This window comes from Balaenoptera physalus (assembly GCF_965194825.1).
Source record: "Balaenoptera physalus genome assembly, chromosome: 17".
NCBI classification, from domain to species: Eukaryota; Metazoa; Chordata; class Mammalia; order Artiodactyla; family Balaenopteridae; genus Balaenoptera; species Balaenoptera physalus.
In genome coordinates this window covers 48,567,463-48,588,049 of record NC_138895.1, presented here as the reverse complement: position 1 = coordinate 48,588,049, position 20,587 = coordinate 48,567,463, and the positions used below count along the sequence as shown (strand labels likewise).

The 20,587-nt window shown below is 32.4% G+C and overlaps 1 protein-coding gene across 17 annotated transcripts in view; it reads right to left on the bottom strand.

Annotated features, from left to right (window-relative positions):
• VPS13B (vacuolar protein sorting 13 homolog B) overlaps positions 1–20,587 on the bottom strand; it is a 763,196-nt gene that overhangs the window by 641,853 nt on the left and 100,756 nt on the right. For 16 of the 17 annotated variants that reach the window (XR_014255333.1, XM_082432674.1, XM_082432665.1 and 13 more), the window contains one exon: positions 14,010–14,134. Coding sequence is in view for 16 of the 17 variants with exons in the window: in XM_082432674.1 (XP_082288800.1) it covers positions 14,010–14,134 (125 nt within the window). In the remaining variant the exon portion in view is untranslated. Of the gene's footprint in view, positions 1–181; positions 7,818–14,009; positions 14,135–20,587 lie in introns of those variants that run through there. The other variant, XM_082432671.1, reaches the window with a different exon arrangement.

Below are 20,587 nucleotides of genomic sequence, written 5' to 3'. Positions count from 1 at the left end.
ACATTTCTCTTTTAATAAATACACGGTATACTAACAACTTAGAATTCTTTTGAATATACTCAAGTTTCAGTTCCAAGAAAATAATGAAACACAGATGTGTTTAAAAGATATTGTCACTAATATAAGATGTTGTCATATTATATACTGACATCGAGACAGTACAAAGTGTCTCCCACTGCTGTACACAGGTAAAACCAAATACTGAGAAAAGGTTAGTATTAATATTATTCTTCTCATAGAAAGAGATGTTAAGTCTTATAGTAATATTCTACAGTGCCAAAAGATCAAATTTAAAGGCAATAATCTAAGAAGGAATTATAAATGTTCATTTGGCTACCACTAAACAATTTTACTAAGTTTAAAACTTTTAACAAGGGAAATAGATGGATCATAATTACCTATACAACTTTACACCCAACTGATCATAAAATTGCATGCTGAAAATACCAAATTTTCCAAAAGCAAAATCGAAGAAAACCTGTTCTCATTGGACCAACACTTTCCAGTTAACGTATGTTGCATGCTCTTTCTGCCCTTGCTAAAAGAATCAAAGGGAAAAACCTAACTAGTACAAAGATAAGTGCTATTTACCTGTAGTTGTGTTCTTCATGTCTTTTTTTTTTTTTTTTTTAATCTCTGAATGTAATTTCAACACTGTGTAGCAGGGAGAAATCCCTGTTAAATAACTTAGGCAAGAGTATCAGTAAACAATCATCAGGCTGTTAGCAGACAAGGTACACACAAGATTGTCTTAAAGGCCCAATCCTACTTCCTAACAAACTCCCCAGACTACTGGCAGATTTGGGGCTCCTGGGCACTGGCCCAGATCAAGTGCTGGCACTTGACCGTGGAGGTGAGGGCCCTTCCCCCTGGCTCCCTCTCGGCACTGTCCCCACATTCCTTTCTATGCCAAACCCTTGCATTCTTCCTTAAGACCAGAAAACAGAAACCCTTTGTCCTTAAGCTGAACAAACATTTTGATAGGAAGTCCTTAATTATTCATAAAGTCTTGGCATTTAGCCTTGCACTGACCTAGACATCAGAAGACCACCAGTGCCCTCTACTCACGCAGAAAATAAGACCTAGATGAGTCTCACAGAGCAACGACAGGCTCTCCACTCAGAAACCTTAGTTTGAATTTTTAAAGCTAGGAATTCATAGTTTAGTTCTTCGCGTCTGCATAACCTTGCATGTTTAGCGCTGGTTTGTTCACAGCTTGTTGGCAGGTGTCGCTTTTCTACATTAAAAATGTTGCTCATCAAGTCATTTACCATTTTAAAGGAAAGCGTAGAAGAACCTTCTGGTACTGCCATCAGAAACTCTCTGTTGAAGTTGCTCCTGGTTGAAACATTTTTTTATGACCTCCCACAGTCGACTCTCTCCTCATAGGCGACTCCACCCTCAGCTCCCGGCTTCTACTGCAAAAAGACGCTCTACTGAGTTGACGTCCACCATCCATTTAGGCCTTGCATGTGGGGTTCCTTTTAGGAGGACTCAGCTCTAGCTCAGTTCTGCAGGGGCCACGACTGACTCTTGAAAAACAAGCACCTCTGGTCGCCCGTGGTAGATGAGTGACTCGTTCCTACTGCAGACTTCTGCAGACTTCGTGTTTCTCTTTTTACACAAGCAGCTCCAGTCAGACTTTGACTTTCAGAAGTTGTTTACATATGAGACATACATAGTTGTTGTGGCCACCCAACTTCAAGGGACACATGTCAAGTTCTCCAAGGGGTTTGTTTTTTTTTTTTTTAAGAAATTTTTATGGCAGCCGTGGCAAGAAGTCTCCGTGCTCTCCATTGGTTGCTTGAGTCCCACAGCTCAGATGCCAGGTGCCAGAGTGCTGCAATGCACCGCACAGACAGGCTACTTCGGCTTCAAACATTCCTGCAGGAATGCAGGGCAAAAGATGCATCCGCAGGGCAACTGCTAGCTAACAAGCTGCCAGCCAGTCATGCCCTGGTCAGCCTACAACAAGGGAATCGAGATAGGCCATTACCTTTACCATAAGCCAACTGCCCTCACCAAAAGCTCCAGGGGGAGGAAAAGGAACTGAATGCAAGAGAGAAATTTTGGGGGTGATAGAAATGTTCCATATCTTGATTTTGATGGTGGCTACATGACTACATACATCTGTCAAAAATCACTGAATTGTTGTCACATAAAATTGTTGAACTTTGTTGTATTTAAATTATAGTCTAATTTTAAAATGAAAATAATGTTACTGAAAACACTGGTATAATTCATATTATAAACCATTAAAGAGAACTTTATAAACCACATTCTACACAGCTCTAAAGTACTATGAAAGCTTGCTACAGTTATATAGTATTTTCAGGTGTAACCAGACCCCTAAGTATTTTTGTAATTTTTAAAACTACTCACAGGGAGTTTATGAGAATAAAATAAGAATACTTTGAGAAATAAATTAAGTATTAAAAATTAAGTATTCACCTTCAAATATTATTCCTCCCAAAAAATAGTTAAAAGAACATAGTGAAACTAAAAAAAAACTAACATCTAGAAATAGAAACACCAAGAGCACTCATATATCTGAATGTTTGCATTTATCAGAGAGAATAAAAACTGAAGATATTCAAGAATGGTACATTTAACTTATATTTCTCTGTAGATGCTAGAATCTAAAAGAATAGTTGCTTTAGAATATTAGAGCTTCGCTTATTTTAAAAAAACTAAAGATGAACAAAAAAAGGAAACTGAGTTTGGGTAGTTTGCCTACCTTTTCTTCCTTAAACATTAATATGATTGAATACACCTGTTCTTTTTTGCTGTCCTCTTCAAAAGATAAGTTAACAGATTTTAAAATATTTATAAAATTAATTAAATTCTATTTTGGTTCATTTTAATTAACATTTATTGAAAATCAACTATATGCTAGGTCCTGGGGCATAAATGCAGGTGTGAAAAATAAAGCTAGTCAAGATGCAAAAATCATAAAGTGCTATAATGACTAGACTAGGCATTTTCAAAGTGAGTTAATTTACCAAAGATTAAAAAAAAAAAAAAAAGGACCTACTACCAGCTATTCATCTCCCTGAGAAAGACAGACGAGTCTGATACAGATTAAATTCTATATTTATGAGTTTTAACACCAATAATCACAGAGCAAGGAGTCCAAACACCAGCCCCATCTCTATAATTTCTCAAAAATTATGGCAAAAGTTTATGTCTATTTGAGATTGAAGAAGGGGCTAATGACACAAAAGGATATTCTTAGAACACCACAGTTAACAGCAGCAACTGTAACAAGGTTTTAAAACCCCTCATCCAACTCTGGAATTTAAATATCTCTGGATAACAGTAAGGACAGTTATTTGTAAGCCTCAATACATTTTACCTGGGTAAAGAAAGCAACATAGAGATGTAGAATAAAAGACAAGTTAGTTGCTGACACATGCTGTGTCAAGAATGATCTTCCAAAACATTATGGTAAGTGAAAGAAGCCAGAAACAGGATACCACATTTTGTATGATTCTATTTACATGACAGAAGAGATAAATATATGGAGAAAGAAAGTAGATTAGTGATGACCTAGGGCTGGAGATGGGGATTAAATGTAAATGGGTTAAGAGGGATCTTACTGGAGGGATGAAAATGTTCTAAAACTGATTTATGTTAACAGTTGTACCCCTTGGTAAAGTCACTAGAAATCACTGAACTGTACACGTGAAAAGGGTGAATTTTATATTATATAAAGTATGCCTCAACAAAACTATAACATAAATAGAAGTTAGCAAAGCTATTCCTATAAAAGGATGTCTAAGGATGCGATCTTAATGCCAACTTGCAATACACTCTCTCACCAATGGTGGAAGGAACTGCTAATCTTGGGTCTGGATTCAAATAAACCTAAAATTGAATTCTAGCTTCACTATTTATAGATGTATTAGCATTAAGAAGCTAAGACAAAGATATGCATAAAATGTATATATATTATGTCTCTCATAACGTTACTATGAAGATTAAAGAGATAATGCATATAAGACTCTTAGCACTGCTTGTGGCACACATATGCTATTATTATTAATATTAAATCTATATTATTAAAATTCTCACAAATTTCTCACATAGACACATAAGTTGAAAAATAACTCTGTTCATGAGTTTTTCAAATATAAATTATATGCAAATTAGAAATACAAGTATTTCTCAATGAATATAGAAAGTAACTATCAGCATGAGCTGTGATGATGAAGTAATGATATTCTGAAAGTCCTGCCAGAAAAATTAATCTCAGTAATTTGTAGTCAAAGAATATATCTTCACATGAACATATTTATCTTAATACAATAAAAAAATCTTTTAATTAGAAGGACTTTACGGATTTTTGAGGTGTATTCACACTAAACATTATAATGTAGAAAAGTGGATGTTAAGAGTATAAAGCAAGGATACAATTAAAAAATATGTATATTTTATAAATAGGTCTTAAAGGCCTTAATATAAGTTAACCTCCATAAATACTGGAGATTGTGCACATGTTAAAATAACTGCTGAGAAATCAAATTTTTAGAAAAGCTTATATAAAGCTGGAAAATAAAAATACAATATGTTTAATTTATTAATTCAATTAGTTTTCACTTATCTGTAGGAACCTATATTTCAGTTCCAATCACTGTTTGCTTTAATACTAATTACATGGTTTTCACTTCAAACATAAATCATTAATAAAAATTAAACAAAAAAATACTGAATAATGTTAAAATATTATGCAATTAAAAACTATGTAAGCATCTCCTTCCAAGGCCCAAAACAGCAAAAAGGACAATTTTATAATTAGATTTTTAAAAGACAACATACACTGCTTCTTAAAGCAGTTTTTCTCTCCTTAAAATTCCTTTAATTTATTGTGTATTCTCTGCTGACATGAGGGCAGGTATCTTGCCTATTTTGTTTATTGGTGCATCTCTAGCCAAGCCCTGCAGAGTGTATGGCATGCAGTGCGCATTCATCACCTATCTGTGGAATAGACCTGAATGAATAATAAAGAACAAGCTCAAGTATGCAAAAAGGCAGACAAACATAGTGGAAAAATGCCTTGGAGTTTCAAAAAAAAACTGTAACAGATTGGGGAACTTGTTCAAAAATTGAAGAAAATATGCATCCTGTCTATTCTGGTCAGACTTCCCTGCTTTAGTCAACAGGATAAAGACACAAAAGAAGAATTAAGCATTTTTTAAACGGCAGTAGAAGACAAAAACAGTATGAGCAAAACAAAAAAAGATTCTAAGAAATATGCAAAGAAATGCTTGATTTATAATGAAAAGATGGTTACATTAACAAAATAGGGCAAGTCACACAACACAGAATCCCGTAAGATGGAAGATTAAGTTACATTAAGTACAGAGCATCCAGCATGAGTCCACTGTTGTATGCCTGACCTGAGATTACAGTTCATATAAAAATACAGCACCTTAGTACACAATACAAGTAATACCTAACCTTTTGCTACAAAGGGAGCTATTACAATAAAAAAGAAAAAAAAAATTCAGCAAGTTATCCAAATCAAAAAAGAAAACTGTAATGAGAACAGTTTGCACTATGAACTTTCCAAATCAAATTTACCATATGATGTAATGGAGAAATTGATCAGATGGGCTATTTTCATTGTGATCATGTTTAACCATCTCTAACGTGTAGGCTAATGAGATAAAATAAAGCACACATATTTTGTTTCCTTTAAGGCTGTAAAATTTGGACTTACCCCACATTTAGGGTCTCACAAGATAGGACATTCTTGTGTGCTCAATCTAAAATTTCAGATGGACAAAAAAATGTATTTTCTAAGGAAATTCAAAGTTGACATACAAAATGAATGCATGAATTGAGCCAAAGACAAATGAAGATGGCTGTATGTCTCACTTTCAAACTTCCCTAAGCTTCTTTAAAAGATCTGTAAATTTTTAAGAACTGTACAGCTATTTGATTGGAATAGATGCCATTCACATATTTCGATAAGTTTGAATCTTACTTTGATGAAGAAATCTTTGATTCGCCTATCTTTCATTCATTTGATTCACCTATCTTTGAAGCAGAAACCGGTATCTGCAATGTATGTCCATTTCAATAGGATGTGACAGAGAGAAAAAGCAAACAATGCTGGATTTTTCAGAGACTAACATATGAATCCCAGTCTATTCTGAAATGTTTAGCTATGTGACCATACACAGGTAAGTGTTCATATCTGCTTGTATTTGTTAAAACATATTCTCTATCATCAGATTGTTAAACTCAACGTTAATATCTATCACTAGAGAAATAATTTGTAATCAGAGTATGTGCCTTGGCTGAACTGATTTACCATTTGATAATACTTCAAAGAGCTATACTTCAATATTCTCTTCGATTTCAAAGTGAATAGCAATGAGCACTAGGCCTATGATAGTATTTTTTTAATAAATAATACTCACAAAAATTTTTTAGATTCCTTTAGCATTACCTATTTTTTTAAAAAGTTTCCATAATTAATGTCTTATTGCTAATAAAAAAGGTGATGAAGCAAATATGCATATGGATTTCAAAACATGACAAATATACATGTCCACCCAGAATGGGAACCATGAGGTGTTTATGAATTCATGTTAAAAATAGGTACTAAGAACCCAACCTTCCTACTATTTCTAAAACCTTCTATGTCCTCCTAACCTATTCCGAATAAAAGAAAGTAACGAGCTGAATGGTCATTTGATTTAATTGTTCATTTGTTTTAATTTTTATTTTATTTTGAAGTACTGAACTTGTCTATAACCTAAAGACTTATAAATTCCATATGTCAAGCACTATATCTACCTTTTGCAGAGCTTAACAGATATATAACTTTAAAACATGAGAAGAAAATTAAGCAGAAAAAGATCTCCCTATACCACAAAAAGTTACAAAATCATTTTGCAGAAAAACAATCTATTATAAGTAAGCCATCTCACAAACAGTAAGAGCAAAAAATACTGTGAAGATAAACTTGTAAACAACCCAAAGAATTCTAACAAATTCATCTCTTTCTTCTCTTCCCCAAATTAAGTAGACCTATTCCAAATAAACACATTACCACTTTTTACTTGCTTAAGCTATACCAAATCTTAAGAAAAACTGTGTCAAATCTAAAAGTTAACATTTCAAACAAAAAGTAAATGATATAAAGGAGATAAACTCAGCTTCTGGCTTTGGAGTTAAAGTAAACAGACTTAACATTGAAAAGCAATACAGTCCCACAGAATTGGATGAAAAATTTACAAAATCGCATATATATAATAGGGGATTAATATACAGAATATATAAGGAACACCTTCAAATCAACAATAAAAACAATCCAATTTAAACATGGGCAAAGGACTTAAATATATGTTTCTCCAAAGATGATTATAAATGGCCAATAAGCACTTGAAAAGATGGAGGAAGTAGGGGGTTGGGTGAAACAGGTAAAAGGGATTGAGAGGTACAAGCTTCCAGTTATAAAATAAATAAGTCATGGGGATATATATACAGTATAAGGTATATAATCAATAATAATGTAAAAACTTTGTATGATAACATGGTCACTAGACTTACCATGATCATTTCATAATTTATTTAAATGCTGAATCACTATGTTGTGCATCTGAAACTAACATACTATTGTATGCAAACTATACTTCAAAAAAAAACACTAAGCATTAGAGAAATGCAAATCAAAACCACAATGAGATATAATTCCATATTCAATAGGATGGCTATCAACAAAAAATGGAAAATAACAAGAGTTGGTAAGGAAGTGGAGAAACTGGAACCCTTGTGCACTGTTGATGGGAATGATGGTGCAGTCACTGTGAAAAACAGAACAGCAATTTCTCAAAAAATTAAACATAGAATTATCATATGATTCAGCAATTCTACTTCTAGGTATATACCCAAAAGAACTGAAAGAAGGGACTCGAACAGATTATTTGTACACACATGTTCACAGCAGCATTATTCACAATAGCTAAAAGGTAGCAATAACCCAAATGTCCACTGATGCATGAACAGATAAACAAAATGTGGTATTTACATACAATGAAATATTATTCAAACTTAAAAAGGAATGAAAGGAAGGAAAGGAGGGGGGGAATGGGGGAGGGGAAGACATTCTGATATATTCTATAGCATGGATGAATCTTGAAACTTTACACTAAATGAAATACGCCAAATACAAAAGAACAAATATTCAATGATTCCATTTACATGTGGTATCTAAAATAGTCAAATTCATAGGGACAGAAAGTAAAATAGTAGTTACCAGGAGCTGAAGGAAGGGAGTAATGGGAGTTATTGTTTTAATGGGTACAGAATATAAAATTTCTGGAAAGTGGTAATATGAATAGTGGTAACAGCAGCACAACAACGTGAATGTACTTAATGCCACAAAACTTACACTTAAAAATGGTTAAAATGGTAAATTTTATGTTAGTTATATTTTACCATGATAAAAATTAAAATAATAATAATTTTTAAAGCGGTGTGATACAGTTGAAGGAGCCCTCAATCAAGAAAATGAAAATCAAATCGAGGCACTGATACTAACTGTGTGCTCTTAACTAGGTAACTTGAGCTCTCTGGGATTCAGTTTTTTCATCTTTGAAATGAAAAGATTGTAATAGATGATGTAGGTGTCTCTTTTCAGTTCAAAACATTCCATGAAATCATATTCCAGATGCCAGAAGAACCAAAGCTGAAAATCAGGCTGCTGCCACTCAAGTGGAGATAAGAGAATTAACATCTCAGTTAAATCTTACCAGTTTTAAGACATTCTGCTACAGAGAATGTGAATCACAAAAGCAGACAGATGAAAATAAACACAGCTTTGGAAACAAGGGAATTAAAAAGATCTATCTCCAGGAACATTAAAAACACCCAACTCTATGCTCCTAAGGCCTCAAACTGGGCAGTTAAGCAAACACCATTTTCAGTCCTGTGGGGTGGGTTACTCATTCTCTGTTTGCTAATAAATATTATGGGCATTTTTGTTATACTTGAAGGGCCCAGCTTCCATTAAAGCTAAAAGCATTTACTCTGGTGTTACAGCAGAAAAATGGCTGCTTCAGTTTCCATTTCAGGGAGGCAAAAGGATCAGTATCTGCCTCACCTCTCCCCATCAATACCATGAACCTACTAGCACCAAATCCTGTATTTCCTATTTAACACTGAACTCAAACACAGATTCCACAGAAGCATCTTCCTCCCACAAATAAACTGTTCAATAACTTCACTAGTCAAAACCAAGCTATCTGGCACTGTGCTAAGTAAGGAATGGATCCCTTAATCTTGTAAAGAAATACGTGTTTTCCCACATTCCTATGAGTATGAAAATGGCTCATGACATAAATAAGGAATAATTATGAAAAAGAAGAAACATGAAACAGATTTTGATTCAATATGAGAAAGAGCTTTAGAGCTGCCCAACAATGAATCTGGTTGCCTCAGAAAGTAGCTAACTCCCTTTGAATAAAATGTTCAAGCCTTGGATAGATGACCATAAATCAAAGCTATGTCATAACGACTCAGAAATTGAGATAATACCTAAGATTCCACCTAACGCTAATGAACTTCAACTCTACGAGATCAGCAGCACAGTAGTATCTATATACTATTAATTGCTACTAGGAGAATTCAGACTTATTAGCTGTACTATCATAACTAGCCTCTCTACACATGGAAATTCATATTTACTATAAGGCAAGAAAGTATACTGAGCTTTTCAAAGATGATTAATAAAAGATAATTTATATCTTCACTCCTTTCGGGTAAGGAAGGGATCAAGGACTTTGGAATCAAATAACCCTCCATGAGAATCCTTGTCCAGCCACTATGTGACTTTGGACAAGTTATGTAACCTGAGTTTTTTAGTTTTATAAGAGGGAATATCACCTAACCTCACAGGGTTGTTATGAAAACTCTGTTAAACTAAGTGCCTAACACTGTATAAAAAAGTATAGTATTCTCTTTCAAATCCTACCCATTCTTTAATAACCTGCTTGAAAGTTACCTTCTCCATTTTCTCCATGACTTTCTAAGCCAAAGTAATTTTTCTCTGAACTTCCAAAATTTACTTATAAATAAGATCACATTTTTGAACCCTCAATTATAGGAGAAAGTGAACTTGAAACTACATTATGGTTGTAGTTTAACAGCCTGATCAGAAAGCAATGGGACTAATGAATATCTGATTAACTGGTTTAACTATTTTTAAGTGTTCATATTAAAAAGTGTAGACATCCTTATTTGTGTACAAGTCCAGGCCCAAAATAGTCTTCCAAATTCCTCTCCCACTGTATCCCTTCACAGATCTGAATGGACTAACCCTGACTTCGTCCAGACAACATTGTCACCTAGAAGCCTCTACACCCTAACCAGCCTCTGAATACCTGGATATCTAACTGATTCAGCCATTAAAGCCCAATTCCAATGCCACTTTTCTGAAGCCATTCCTGAGGTCCTAGAGAAATTCTCTAATTTTTTTAAACTAACAAGAAAGACATTCTGCTTAAGCCTCAATTTTACAATTTAATGACAACTGTTTTCATATGTGTCTGTGTCCTCCTCTACTAGACTGTAAGTCTTCCTGGTGAGGGGATATCTTTTACCCTCTCTGCATTCTACTTTATTCTTTCCCCAATCCCAACACTTAGCACAATGCCCATGAAGACACAGAAAAATGAAAAATATTTAATGACATCTAATGTCCCCTAATACAACTGAAGCATCTTAAGGGAAAGAAAAAATAGCAAAGGAATAAAAAAAGAAATTGACACAAACTTCAGGCACCTACTTTTAAATTAAAACTGCAGATCAAGAATGTGTAAATCGTCAATGTTCATATAACATTGTATAGTGACAAAGGCAAACTATCTAAAAACTACATTACACAGAATAGATGAATCTCACAAATTATTTTAAGTGACAGAACCAGTCAAAAAAGGAATATATGTTGTATGATTCCATTTATATTAAATCCAAGAATATACACTATTAGATACCAGGATAATGGTTAACACTAGAGGAGGATGAAAGAGAGAGGCTTTTGGGATGCTGATAATATTCTGTTTCTTGATCTTTCAGCTGGTTACCAAGCATTCAGTTCAGTTATGAAACACTGTAACATATGCACTTTTCTATAAGATATTAATATTTAAATCAGAAATTTTGAAAGAGTTGAAATGTTTATCATTTCTCTGTATTGAAAAAAATGTTAAGGCCAAGAATATATCTAAAAGCCTAAAAGCATTATCACTGTAGAAATTTTTAAAATAACTATGGACAGTAGACCAATGCTTAATTCTGCTAGCAAAAACAATGCTATGATACTTTATTGTCCTTTAACCAACCATTTACTGCCCTTTTTTAAACATCTCATATCAAAAATAGTCAAGTTAAAATTTAAATTAATTGCTCAAGATTTATGTCATTAATTATTATTGGTCACTGCTTTTCTCACCACACCCTACACATTTCAGTCCTGTTCAAAGGAACTAAAAGAGCTAAAGTTAATCTGATATAAAAAAATGAAAAAAAATTTTTTGAAAAGTTTATTTTTGTATGTTTGAAAACTATGTAATATAGAATGAAAGATACAATGTAACCAAAATATTTTGAAAAAATTAAATCTAAGAAACTGGAGTTTTGTAATAGCTTGCTCATTCAGGTTAAAATATATTAACATGAACATTTAAATGGGAGAGAAATAACTTTTTTTAAATGTTACTTAAGCCACATATTTTAAAAATTAGCAAACCTGATTAAATTAAATATTATTTGTTTGCAGCTTCATATATAATTAATATCTCAATTTAGAAATATTTTAAAACAAAGAGTATACACTATTTTGCTGATTTAAGTAAAATCTAGATTTTCATTACTAACTCAAACATACCAACTAAAAAATGTTCAATGTGCTATAAAATGCCTTTGTTTCAAATGCTGTGGCCTGTAGTAAATATGCTCTTCTCATTACTGCATGAAATATAAACACAGCTTCATAAATGTGCTTTAAGAAACTCTGAAATGTGAATTTTAAAAGTCCAAATGAAACAGCTTGTATAATTTGAGGAAGGGAGAGACCATGAATGGGGACAGAGCTGACATAATCCTCACTCACTGCAACAGTTAAATAGAATTCTCAGTTCTCATATGATTTCTATTTATTTCAAGTATTATATGATGTATTTTATCTGGTATTTTATTCATTTCATTTAACTAAGATACATCTCAATTTATTGAGTTTTGTATTGATTACTTTCAATTTAGAGTTGCTAAGAATAATTATAGCTTACTTTGTATTTGCTAAGGAAAACAATTTAAAGAAACTATTTCAAAACAACATACTTCTGTAAAGCATAGCAAAAATACCACTGAAATAATGTAGAAGTGGTCTTAACTACAAAAAAAGCAAATCACATCCAAATAAATATTAGCATTCTGTGATCTCATGCTTTTAGTATTTAATTGGAATATTTTCATTTAGATGTCAGCAGATATATTTTAAACCAAATTTGGCAATATTTAGAGCAAGCCTTACACATCCTTGACATAAGCCTTACCTATTTAAATATTCAACTTTTTTCATATAAAGGCTATAATTCACTTTGGAAATTTTGGCTGTTTTATTTTTAAAAAGAACTTAAGTATTTCCCACGGTGAACTGCATTGTATCTAATAAAATTTTAGGGTCTTGAGTGATAAATAAATCAGCAGATACAAATATCTATTAAAGTTGATATTGACTTATCAACTGAGACATAGCCCATGGTATTTTGTAATAGACCAGAATATAATACTTGGCTCAAATGCAACATGTAAACAACAATAAAAAGTTGAAAAGTGATTCTCTACACAGCATAATAAGTGCCATATGAGGACTATGGATGACTAAGGACAAAATTAAACTTATCAAGAGAAATTAAGAATAAAATAATTTAACAGTGATTTCACTTTATAGAAGAACTGGTTCCAATACGAATTAACTTCAAGTTCTATATTTTTTTAATTTTCTGAATCAACAGGCAAATTTCTTTGAAAATGTTAGCATTTACTTTACAAATTTCATTTTAAAAGTTATATATTATTAAAGGAACTATATTGTTAACAAATGAAGTACTTTAGATAAAGAAGTCAAATCTATTTTCTGAAAGTTTTGTTGCTTTTCATAAGTAACTAATGAAAATACATCCTACAAAAATAAGCTTAATACTAATTAGGAGGAAAAAGCAAAGATGTATTCCCAATAATTGAAATGATCCAAATTTTAAAATACAGAAATATTTCACCAGAATATAATTTCATTTATCTAAATCTTATTTCATATACTTAAACAATTATTTCTTTAATATTAAAAACACTGCTTTCAACTAAAAGAAAAAGGTATGATTAGTAACTATTGACTCTCTTTCTATAAATCTCTTTTAATTCAGGAAGAATGACCTCCAAATAAAGGAATCCAATACTAAATGAAAGTAAGGGCTAAAATCAGTTTCTGCCCAAATGCAGAGTGACTGTAAACAGACATGTCAAATATACTAAATCTATGTCATGGGTATACTTTTCTCAGTGGTTAGGAATACACATGAAATTGTTACTTAGTTGAAAAATACTTTGGCCTTGATATTAATTTGCAACTTATTAAAAAAATCTTTGTAACCTCTCAAAAAAGAAAAAAAAAAAAAAAAAGAAAGTACTTGCCCTGCAGTTCCTATACAATGTGAAAAAGCAACATTTTACTATAGCTGTGATATGGATTGATAGTTATTACCCCAACAACAGTTATCACCACCACAAATACTATAACCTAATAGATTTCAGACATTTAAAAGAGATTTTTAACGTCTCAGTAAAAAAAAGATACATGAAGTATTAACTTCACATATTTTTCTAAGGTTTTATAAAAAACTAACACACTGGCATAAGACAGATACGATTGGGTTTTTTTCCCCTCCTAAGATAATAAGTGAAAATTACCATAAACCACACTTTAACACAATACTTACCAGCATGTGGACAGTTTCAGAAGTTTACCATAAAGAGCAGTGCTGAAAGAGGGAATAATCGGTACAGGTACGCAGTAAGATCCCCTACAATCCAAAGAGGTCAGTCCTGCCTGGAAACCAAATATCTGCAACAAAAAGAAAAGATCCAAATGTTCACAGAGACAAAGTTTTAGTAAGCACAGGATGAAATACGTCAGTTTCAATTTGCTCTACAACAGCTGCACACTAAATATGTTCTGATGTCTTTTTCCACTTCCCAAACATCAACATTTTCTTCTGTTAAATAGGACATTATGTCAGAATTAAGAAATTTAAATACACAATATTTCTTTCATATCCCTGCAAGATGACTCTTCTTTTGACCAATTTTAGGTTTCACATTTTATTTCTATACATAATTCTCATTTCGCATTTTACTGTCTGCTAAAATGCACATATTCTCTGTTAAACTGACTACATTGTGCACATCACAGATATTGTTAGCAAATCATTGTTATATCATTTTATTCCTAAAAGAACATTAACTACAACAAAAACAATCTTAAAAAGTATTTTGCCTTCAACTTACGGTATGCACACACAAAAAGGATATCCAAACATATCCTAAATAATGTTACATCTTTTCCCTTTCTTTTATAAAAATAATGGTAGGGCTGAGGTTTTTCACCTCAAGAAATTTGGTACATGGCATAAATTACTCTTTATAAGTTTATACTTAAAACTAGCAGATCACATTCAAAAATTTTATAAGCATTCCCTGAAATTCCTGAAAACTACATTTGCCTTCATAGGAAGAATCAATGTAACATCACATTTTACATGAAACGTTGCAGAGAACTGAATATGATATTTCTTCTTCCACTATTTTCAATAAAGTAAATGTTTCAAACAGGAAACACTGACACACAGAGATACAAAACAAGGAGTTACTGTTTTCCAACAACATGCAAAAGCAGTTTAACCCCAACATTTATGTTTCATTATTATTTTTTATTCCTTGGGTTTATAAAGCACTAACTTTCTTATCTCTAGGATTAATATTAGCTGCTAAATTCTACAGTGAAACATGTTTAAAATACCTCAGTAACTAATTTCCAATACAAAATACTTTCATTTAATGAACATAAACTAATGATCAATTTCTTAGAAAGTAATATTAAACTGCTTCCAAACGGTTTCAAAAAGCTATTCTGCTCCTACCATTCATCAAACTGACAATGTCAAATCTTTTCCTGTAAAGTCAGTTTTCAGTGAACGAAGTAACATTTTGGAAAATAGACATTAGTTAGAATTTTGTACGTTCAAAGGAAAACTGCATTTCAAAGGGCCTACCTACTTAATTACTATCAAGAAAAATGAAAGTGATATACCTACTGATTCCTATAAATCCCACTATTAACCAAGATGCAAGAAATAAAGAATTGAGAAGAAAAAGAAAAAAGTATGTTTCTAATACTTAATTGATCAGCCTTAAAAATTAAGTTATTCCACATATATATTCTTTGAAGACTTGCTCTAAGCAACACTATATGCAAAGAACTTCTGGGCACTGTACAATTTCAGCATTTCATATTTCCTCTGAAAGGGCCAGTATTTAAAAGTTTCTGAAATTTGCAATTATTAATACCACTTAATACAAAGCATGATTATTCAAACGATGCCCAACCTCCAAATATTTCTAGAGTATGAACCAGGGTAATACTTTATCAAACTAGATTATCTGTGTTCAACTAAGAACGCTCTCAAGCCACCTTCTAATATTCTATAAATGTCCCAACAGTATAATCACAGACACTATCATTAATGTACTCAGATGGAAACTGGGTGTTGAGGAGATCCCCTGCTGGTTGTCTGCAGAACTGCAAAGGACTTTGGGGAAGGTCCTGCATATTATTCTGTAATTTTTTTAAGCTTTTACTAAATGTACATGTTGTCCAGAGATGACTCCAGAGAACATTCAAGCAAGTATAAATTACAGTGAAATCAAAAATAATTATTTCAAAAGAACCATCAAAAATAATTATTTCTTTTTTTTGTTTGTTTAGTTTTGTGTTTGCTCTTCGAAATAACCAATTTCAACTCTCTCTTTTAAATCACAGCAGTAAGACACACAGATTTACCATACCTATATAACCGAATAACTTGTCAACAACCCTTGACCAAGATTACAAATCCTTTACCTAGAAAAAGGAAAACCAGCACAGTATGAATTGAGGTTGTTTTCACCAGGACTGTTCATATATTCAGAAATAGAATAAAAATACTTATTAATAACACTGCAAACCAACAGTCTGAGGCATCAAGAATGTATGAAGCAGTAAGTGCAACTACTAATAGAAGTTTTAGCTGAAGGAAATGCCAACTTGACTAAGATGACTTACATATGACATAAAATGAAAAGTTAAATATGCAGTGCCACCTTTTAAAAAATCCAATTAGAAAACAATTTAACTAAATCACCTCATTTTACATATGGGAAAAATGAAGTCTAAAAAGGATAAAGGACTTCTTCATAATTACCTATTGCTGGAACAGCAATATGATGTTTCATTTGATTTAGCTCATCTATTAGCTCACAATTTCACTCTGCCTTGCTTCCTCCCTCTATTCCCTGCTTCCCCTCTCCAAAAAAATATGGCTGATTCACCACTTACTCTTAAAGAAAAAACAATCTTTCTCATCACTACCTCTCCCCTCCAACCATCAGTAAAATTCCATTTCTCATCTGTCATCAGCAAAAATCTTGAAAAAGTAGGCTGGAAAATGCCACCTTTTTTTTTCATTGCCTACTCATTCCTTAAACCCTCTAAATCTAGTTTCTATTCATGTATCCATTGAAACAAAAAGAAACTCTGGACTGAAACTGATACTTATATTCTTTTCTTATGGAGAGAAATTAAGTATTTTCTCCTAATTTTTTTCCACCAACAATTTAAGTGAGGAAACAATAAATAATAAGTAATTTTTTTCATCACCCATAATTTTTTAAATGAATGTCATGTTGTCACCTGTACTTTTAATGAAATAAAATCCCTCAGAATACATAAGGAACACTTACAACTCAACAATAAAAAGACAATATAACTTCATTTTAAAATGGGCAAAAGATTTGAATAGATATTCTCCAAAGAAGATATACAAATGGCCAAGAAGCAGATGAAAAAAAAAATGCTCAACATCATTAGTCACTAGGGAAACATATATCAAAACCATAAGGAGATACCTCTTCACAACCACTAAGATGATTAAAATCAAAAAGACAGTAGTAACAAGTGTCAGTGAGGATATGCAGAAATAAGAACCCTAATTCACTACTAGTGGGACAGTAAAACAATGCAAGAATCCCTTTGGAAAAAAAAGTTTGGCAGTTCCTAAAAATGTTAAAGACAGAGTTACCATAGAACAGGCAGCTCCACACCTAGGTATATACCCAAGGGAAATGAAAACCTGTGTTTATACAAAAACCTATACAGAATGTTCATAGCTATATTATTTGTAATAACCAAGGATTGGAATCAACACAAATGTCCACCAACCAGATAAATGGATAAACAAAATATAGTATATATCTATACAATGTATTATTCAGTCATAAAAAGGTAATAAAGTACTGATACATGTTACAGAATAGATGAACCTTGAAAAACATTATGCTAAGCGAAAGAAGCCAGCCACAAAAAACCATATGTTGTATGATTCCATTTATATGAAATATCCAGAATAGGCAAATACAGAGACAGAAAGAGATTAGTGTTTACAGGGGGCAGGAGGAGTCAATGGAGAGTAAATACTAATGGTTTCTTTTTGGGGTGATAAAAATGTTCTGGAATTAGATAGTGGTGATGGTTGCTTTAACTCTGTGAAAATACTAAAAATCACTAATTTCTATTCTTTAAAAACGGTGAATTTATGGTACGTAAATTATTTCAATAAAATTATTAAAAAATTAAAAACCTTACAACATAACTAAAGTTCACCTGATCCATGACCCTCACGCTAGTCTCACTGGCCCCCCACCAAGCCCAGATGCCCAGATCGCCCAAATCTACTTTCAGGAGTTCAGAACGTATCCCGCCCTTTTGTTATACCTTTATAAACCCTCTTATATCTGTGAACAATCTTTAGCACTATTTTGTATTCTTAATTTACATAAATGGTATCATACTATACATACCATTACGCTTCCTGACATTCCCACCAAAAATTATGCCTCAGAGAGCTATCCATGTGGGTATTTATAGACCTACAGCTGTACATATCTGTACATGCAAAAATTTCTGTGGGACAAGGGTCAACAAACTACAGTACACAGGTCAAATTCTAACCACTGTCTGTTTTTGTACTACCTACAAGCTAAGAATAGTTTTTACACATGTACATTTATAACTGATCTGATGACAGGGAACACTAAGTTGAAACCCCAATCAGGTGAAATGTTACCCCAAGAAAAAGAATTCCTTCTTCTCGTTAGTAAAACTATATTACAAAAAAAGAGTCCTATCTTACATTTTGAATTTTGTCAACTCAAGATTCATGGAAATTTGTTCTATTATTTAAGTACCTACACAATATCCTAAATTTTGCCTCTTGGCCCACAAAGCCTAAAATACTTACTATCTGAATCTTCAGAGAAAAGTCTGCTGGCCCTTGCTATAGTATATATATTGAAAATTGGAATGGATCGGTATAAGGTAGATGAGTTTTCAAATTTATTAGATTCTGCGAAAGCACTCTCCAAAATGATACCAATTATATATCCACCAGCCATGTGTGAAAGCACAATTCCTTGAAATCCCCAGGGAAAACTATTTACTGGAGGTCAAAAACTCCCAAATCCAAAAAATTCAAAGGGTTTTGATTCTACTATAACCTTCCTGATCTCTCTGAAGCATCTGCCATAGCTGATCCTTATGAGTAAAACGCCTTAAATTTATACATTTTTCTATAGTTTACATAATGCTTTCACTAACTTCTTTTTTATGTATGTTTCAAACTTTAGGTGACTTTCAATGTCTTAGCTACTTGATGCCACACTTATTCAAAAATGGGTTTAGCATTTAAATACAGAGGACTTGGTAAGACATATGAAAGTTTCACCTGCATGTTTTCTTCCATGCCAACTCTCTCAATTAATAAACTTCATTACATGAAGTGGGAACTATATACTATTTTGTCAAATAGTCAATACAGTCACATTTACGTACACAAACTTAAAACTTAAGCATTTATTTGAGTATTTAATTGAAAATTACTTGAGTCTAAAATGCCAAAGACACATGAAGTAGACATTTAAATCTTCCACTGTAATATTTCAACACTGTAATAATGAAAATTAAACTTTGAAAACTTCCTCAAAGGTTACAGTAATCAACCCAAGTAACATGAACTGCTATAAACTTTAAAACAAATCGGTATTTTTAGTCAGTTCCAAACAGTCACAAAACTAAAACTCTCTACCAAGTCCTGAAAGTTTTTTTAAAATGTACTAGGCCACTGAAGAAGCATCAGAAATGCAATGAAATTTTTTTTAATGTAATCAAATGGTCAAGACTAAAGACTTTATTTTTTAGAGTATTCAATATTCTTAATACCAATGAAAAGTTTTTCTACATATATTATACTATGCCCAACACCTGACTTCCTGGGACATTTAACTTATCCATTATAGCTGTAGTCAAACTAACCAAAACTTTATCTGGACTACACTGTAACTTTTACATTTCCCTGGAAATTCAAGTGAGCATTTAACATATTAACAAATAGTAGTGGTAAACAACTATTCCAATAACTTTTATGTCAGTATGAATGACAACCATATTGGTGACCAATAGCTTTGGTGACCATTTTCCTTGAGGATAGGGCATGCCTGTTTCATCTTCAATGCTGAGTGTCTGCAGTATGGAAAGAACTCAGTACTTACCAAATGAATGAATCCCACGTAAGTAGAATACCTTGGAAAGAACTGCCTAAAATTAGACTTGCTTTGATAAAACAAGGCAAATACTCTTAACAATATAACCTGATATTCAAGTTGTGCCAATCTTAAAAAAAAAGTCATACACCTCAGTGTATTAATTGTGGGAGTGAATAAAAAAGCACAAGTATGTATCTAACTTTCAAAAACACCTTCTGCTACTCTCCGCATGACATAAAACACTTGTTACAGATCATTATAATAATGATCCCCAAAGAATCGTACTTTCCTGTGTCCACACCCTTTTGTAACATAATACTGTCAACTCCTCCATCAAGGAAGTAGAATTTCCTTCTCCATCATCTTAAAAATGGGCTTTGCATGGACATCTAGAAAAAGATGAGTTTCTCCCCTCTACATAGTTTGAAAACAATCAAATTTTAACATCTTAAATTTAAATATGCCTGGAGGTGATCTAAAACTAATATCTTTAAATTGCTTTCTTTTTACTCTACAAGGACACAAATATTTAAGAACTTCAAAACATCAAACTATAAAGCATGAAACAATAAAGCCAGGAGTCTATTTTTGGAGTTCTCTAACTTTCACTACTTTACATAAAATTTAGTGCATTTTTAGTACTTTTTTTTTTTTTACATCTTTA